The sequence below is a fragment of the Notolepis coatsorum genome (genome assembly GCF_963971535.1).
Source record: "Notolepis coatsorum genome assembly, chromosome: 7".
Taxonomy (NCBI): domain Eukaryota; kingdom Metazoa; phylum Chordata; class Actinopteri; order Aulopiformes; family Paralepididae; genus Notolepis; species Notolepis coatsorum.
Window position 1 is genome coordinate 15,500,700 of NC_140171.1, and position 6,000 is coordinate 15,506,699.

The following is a 6,000-nucleotide window of genomic DNA, read 5'->3' on the forward strand; positions in this document are numbered from 1 at the left end:
TCTTGCGCAAGATATGTGCACAGCCAGCTCGACCGGTATAGACACACGCCATGCAATTAAAATAAATAAAGATACAACTTGTTACGGGACAGACACTATACCCTTCCTCTACAGCTACTCTAAGTATGCCATGCTCCGACAATGATATAGCCATAATAATGTGCTATGTAATGTTTGGTCTTCTGTCAATTCTATGTCTTTGCATAGTTTTTGCTAGTCCTGCTACATACAGTACTGTATTTGTATGTCTTGTATGTCATAAATGTCTTGATGAATTGAAAATGGAGGACCCTGATGTAAACAAGACGAAAGTCTTTTTCTGGTCTGCATCCTCTTAGCAGTTGTTTGTATTGAGCCGTACTGTATTGTACCCATTCTGCAATCTGCTAATAAAGTTTTCAATCAATCAACCAGAAAAGTGTGTCCCCTGTAGTCTTGAAGTAAAGATACTCACTGCGAGCGTCCGGGTTTGTTTCCCAGCAGCTTGTTTGTTCCCCATGTTTTCTGAAAATGTAAAAAAAATTATTAAGATATATATCTACTTATTCGTTGAGTCTGTAAAACATATTGTTCACGAAAATGAGAGACAGTTTCTTACCTTCTCCCTCTCGTCGACTGTTTCAGAGTGATAACACATGATACATGATAACAATTTCCTGGTTTACTGGTACTCCTGAGAGTGTCGAATGACAGACAGCAGCAATGATGCAGTCGTAATATGGGAACTGCCCAAACACCACGCGCACGCGCATACATGTTCCCTCGGTTGCGCACAGAACAGATGATTATTATGCATAACAATGTTTTAAATGTAATTGTACTTACAATTTCTTTAATTGAATTAACTTAAACTAGAAAAGTAAATACAAACTAAATTAACAATGTAACAAGAGTTAGTTTACAGAAGGACAGTTTCCTTCAGAATCAGACTGAAGCATGGTGTGGGCCACTAATGTGGGCCGGTGTGTGGGCCAGTGTGTGGGCCAGTGTGTGAGTCGGTGTGTGGGCCACTAATGTGGGCCGGTGTGTGGGCCAGTGTGTGGGCCAGTGTGTGAGTCGGTGTGTGGGCCACTAATGTGGGCCGGTGTGTGCAGGGGCGGACCTAGCCTATTTGGCGCCCTAGGTGAGATTCACCACTGTGAACACCTAAAGCTGAGGCTCAGACCGACCGACCGTTTTAGATTTTTGGCTCATTTTCCCTTATGTTAGAATTTTTTTAATGTAAAAATAATGGTTGCAGATATAGAGGGGGGCGCCAAAACTGCACATACATTTTTTTTTTTTTTTTTTTTGCCCCCCTCTGGGTGGCGCTCTAGGCGACCGCCTATATCGCCTGTAGGAAGGTCCGCTCCTGGGTGTGTGGGCCAGTGTGTGGGCCAGTGTGTGGGCCGTGTGTGGGCCAGTGTGTGGGCCAGTGTGTGGGCCGGTGTGTGGGCCAGTGTGTGGGCCAGTGTGTGGGCCAGTGTGTGGGCCGGTGTGTGGGCCAGTGTGTGGGCCAGTATGTGGGCCAGTGTGTGGGCCGGTGTGTGGGCCAGTATGTGGGCCGGTGTGTGGGCCGGTGTGTGGGCCAGTGTGTTGGACAGTGTGTGGGCCAGTGTGTGGGCCACTAATGTGGGCCGTAGGGTTGCCACCCGTCCCTTAAAATACGGAATCGTCCCGTAATTGGAAACTAAAAGACGCGTTCCGTATTGAACTGATACGGGATGCCCTTTGTCCCGTATTTTAAGGTTGCCAGTTTAGTGAGAGAAATAAGCCAGCCGACCTACAAAAACAAGCTAAATTGTGTCCAAAAGTTGCGGAAAATAAACAGACTTTGCAACTCTGGTATGATGGGCGTGCGCTCAGCAGCTCACGACCAATGAGAATTAGCGCTTTCACGTTGCTAAGAAGAGTTCTGTGCCGTTGTGCCAATCCTCCGTCTGCGCGCTGCGTGATTTCTTTTCGAAGACGCTTTGAAAATGTCTACAGCAGACACTGTGACTCCACCGCATCCTAAAAAGACAAAACGCCTCCAGAAATACAGACCTGAGTGGGAAGAGGCAAACCACTGGCTTGATAGCGTGTGTCAGTGGAGATGTTTACAAAGCAAACTGTAAAGTATGTAGGTGTTTTCTGTGGCGCATGGTGGACTGACTGACATCAGACAGCATGCCTCAGGAGAACAATATTCCCGAAATATAAGAACGCAAAGGACCCAAGCACAGGTGTCACAGTTCTTCATAACTGAAACATCTCCTGAGATTGATTCGGTATGGGATATTACATCTTATTTATCTGGTTGTGTTTTTAACTAGATGTCAGTATTTCTATTTACCTGCCCTGGCAGCCAGGAGCCTACTCTTCTTTGCACTTTTTTTTTATTAATCTTTTAATTTGGGTCACACAAGTTGTAACTGAGGGGTTACAAAACCCTGACTGTATTAAAGATTGTGATAGATTAAACCACTGCTAATTATGTACTTAGTATTACTTGCCAGACAGTACAACTAATTATGGCAGACACTCATAATAACACGGCACGGTGACAAAGAAATATCATTGAGGGTATTTATTATTATGCAGCAAATTGTACAGATATGAGAATTAAGGTTGCGCTTGTATGGCGAAGAATATGCATAAGTCAGTCAGTAGCAAAAGTCAGTGGGAATAGAATAATTCCTACGATGGGGTACTAGGCTAACGCCGCCTGGCGTAGGATGGCAATTATAGGGGGAAACGCTGGTACCGCTGGAGACAAGGGGTTTCCTCCCAGAGATGTAAGCTCTGGAGGAGAGAGGAATGTTCGGATACTCAGTCTGATCAATTGAAGAAGAAGGGGGTTCACGTACAGAATCCAGTCCTTGTAATACAAAGCTCAGCCACAAGCAATAACTGTAATCCAATTGCACGATAGCAATGATGATAGCCAGCTAGCCTCGGTCCACGAAGCCAGCCCGAAGTAGATCCTCACGGTGGTTAAATCCAAACGACAGTGGGTATTAACGATGCTCTTCTCCAAGGGTAGTACGTTCCACAATCACTATAATCCAACCAATACTGGTTCTGCAATCGCCGCCGTCGGTTCCAATATGCACATGTCCAGTAGGTTCTCCGACTAGGCCTCCTCGTGTACTGGCACCAATGTATTTAGTCCACGCACACTGGCTAAGGTTCCACTAGCTAAACGAACGAACTGCTGGGTAATGCTGCACACGAACGAACTGCTGTTGGCACGATACACAATAAATAACAACTCTTTACTTCACATTAAGCTAAGTCGAACTTGACGTTACTGCATTAAATCTGACACTTTTACTATTCACTTCGCACGTGGTTCTCAACGCTCTGTTTAGACGAACTGCTTCTCACTACATTAGAATCACACTGAACTTGATGAACAGCTACTGTTCGCACCTGCCGCCGTATATATACTTAAGTGGCTTTCTAGTGCCGAACCTCAGTTCTCGTCTCGAATCAATGCGCCGTCTCCAGGCATGTTGCAACATGCCCGGACTCGCCTTTGAACCTGACTTTAGGGGCTCGCCGTCTGGCGCCGATAGCGTTATCCAATAAGGAAAGCGAATATTACTAGGATTCAAACGCAGGCTTAAAGGGATATAACGTGTATATATAAATAATATACAAGGTATATAAAACAATAAATGTAGATTCTCAGCTTTAATCTGGCCCTTCACAACACAAGTGTTTCATTGTATTATTGTCCTCTTTCAGTAAAAGTGTTCCCAGGCTTTGTTTTTACAGCACTTTATATTCATACAGTATTATGCTCAAGTTGAGGCTATAGTTCAGCCAATTTATTTAAACAATGTTAAATGCAAATAAAGCACTTTAAACTTTAAGTATGACTAAATGCTTTCTTGACTATAGTAACTGTTCCAAAATGCCTAGATTTCTATGTATTTTAGGGGTTTGGGGGGCTAGCTCTTTTTAATATAAATGTCATAGATTGTTTTATTTAGATTTCATAGATTTATATGCATTTCAGGAGTTTTGGAGGCTGGCTCCCCAAAATAATTAAATAATATAACCCTAAGCCTAACCCTAAAACCAAAATAAAGTTAAAAAGAAAATAGTGACAAAATCCGCCCATTTTCGCCCAAAAAACGTCCCAAAACCGCAACAACAAATATTTTGCGCGCGCTACGCGCACGCTCGATGATAGGTGTCCCTTATTTCTATTGGTCAAAGGTGGCAACCCTAGTGGGCCGGTGTGTGGGCCGGTGTGTGGGTTGGTGCGTCTGAATGTCCCCGGCTGAATTTGTGTCCCATGTCCGCCACGGACAGCAGCCTTTAGACCACTGAACTTGTTATGGCTGGGCCGGCTGTGCACTCCTCCCAAAGGGGGTGATCCAAGTTATCGTGAGACTTTGAGAATGCCTGTGTTAGACCTACAGTATAATACTGCCATCTCTCCGTGACATCAGCATTTAACGTGAACAAACATGGCGGCACACTGGTTGATCAATTCTACACGAAGGGACATAACAAATAGTTTTTTCTTATAAACGGCTTATTTTTATAACGTGATTTTTTCTGTGGTTTATCTAAATACTAATTTGATGCTATGACTATGTTTATATCGCTATGCAACATCTCCCCTTTAAGGTCCAACGAAAAACAACCCGTAGGTGAAAAAACAGCATCTAGTAAAGTCCTACTGTCCCTTTAAGGGGAAAAACTAAAGCAAACCCATAGGCGAAAGAAACAGAGGCCTGTAACGTAATGTTCAAACGTCTCCTTTAAAAGGAGAAGTGTTGTCTTGTCTGTTTGTTGAATAAATACGCCCTTTTTTGGCTAACGATCAAGTCAAGAGTTTTAATTGTCACGGCATACAAGTATATATGAATGAATACCTGTCTTGTGTTGTGCTGTTGGGGTCGCATACATTACAAACCATAACAGAACTTCCGCATTATTACACAGAGCTTGTGAGGGGAGGGGGACAGAGGGGGACAGAGCAGCCTTTAGCGAGAGAGAATACGCTGCAAACTTAATCTGTAACTGCAACCTCTGTTACACTTACTGCAGGAACCTAGTATTATATTAGATTAGATTCAAATGTATTGTAATCATACAGCACAAGTACAGTACAACGAAAATAAGTTTGGCATCCAACCAGAGTGCAAATGTATAAAGTGCAATTGTAATATATAATGTACAGGTGAATAAACTGGGTATAAAATATATAAATTAGTACTACTTACAGGTGGTAATAGTGCTAATCAGATGTATGTACAGAGTTGTAGTATTAATATGTATATACAGTGATACAGGTACAAAGACACTATGGTAGTAAGTCAGACGGATGAGCAGCACAACTAGTAATAGGCCGGGAGCCAGGTCCACCCCTCGGGATGTTTTTTGCTACCTTTTTTTTTCATTATTATTTCCTGTTATCCCATACCTTGGGCCATCATGAGTTGATAATGACCACCCCCAACTCATCCCTGTTTGGCCTCAGGGACCAAAAAACCCTCTTTTTGGGAAAAGCTTCAGGCGAAATGATGTAATTGCAAATAATGGTACTGCAACTGCATAAATGGTCAGATAAGTCTGAAACTTTGCATGAAGTATCCTGACACATAGGGGAAAGTATCAGAATAATAATCTGGGGTGTACTGCCTTTCTATTGTCAAATATCACTCTCAGCATACCTCAAAAGACAAAAATCATTCTGTCCGCCTTACAAATTGTCATCAAAAGTGATCATTTTCAAGTATTTTATTAAACATGTCACTGCCTCACATGGATATGAAAAACATCCCACATTTATACGCTTCAATTTAAGTCCAAGGTGACCTTTCTATCTAAATGATATGAAATGCCATGATCAACGTTCTCCACTGTACCTCAAATCGAGAAAATAGAACATTCAAGCATTACCCTTATTTCTTCCATCTAAAAAATATATTAAACAAAAGTTGAGACTTGAGTAATGTAATGCTATACTATCTGAAGTTAATTATAAGAATAATAATGCAGGACTTTTTAGAAGTCTTT

General features: G+C 42.4%; 1 protein-coding gene across 2 annotated transcripts in view; it reads right to left on the reverse strand.

The window, feature by feature from the left end:
• Nucleotides 1-680, reverse strand: part of LOC311232301 (NACHT, LRR and PYD domains-containing protein 3-like) — a 59,040-nt gene extending 58,360 nt beyond the window's left edge. The window contains exons 1-2 of one of the 2 annotated variants that reach the window (XM_084319053.1): nt 599-680; nt 455-504 (exon numbers count right to left, since the gene is read on the reverse strand). In XM_084319053.1, the coding sequence (XP_084175179.1) occupies nt 455-504; nt 599-637 (89 nt within the window). In that variant the 5' untranslated portion in view covers nt 638-680. The remainder of the gene's footprint in view (nt 1-454; nt 505-598) is intronic. The other variant, XM_084319052.1, reaches the window with a different exon arrangement.
• Nucleotides 681-6,000: the final 5,320 nt, after the last annotated feature.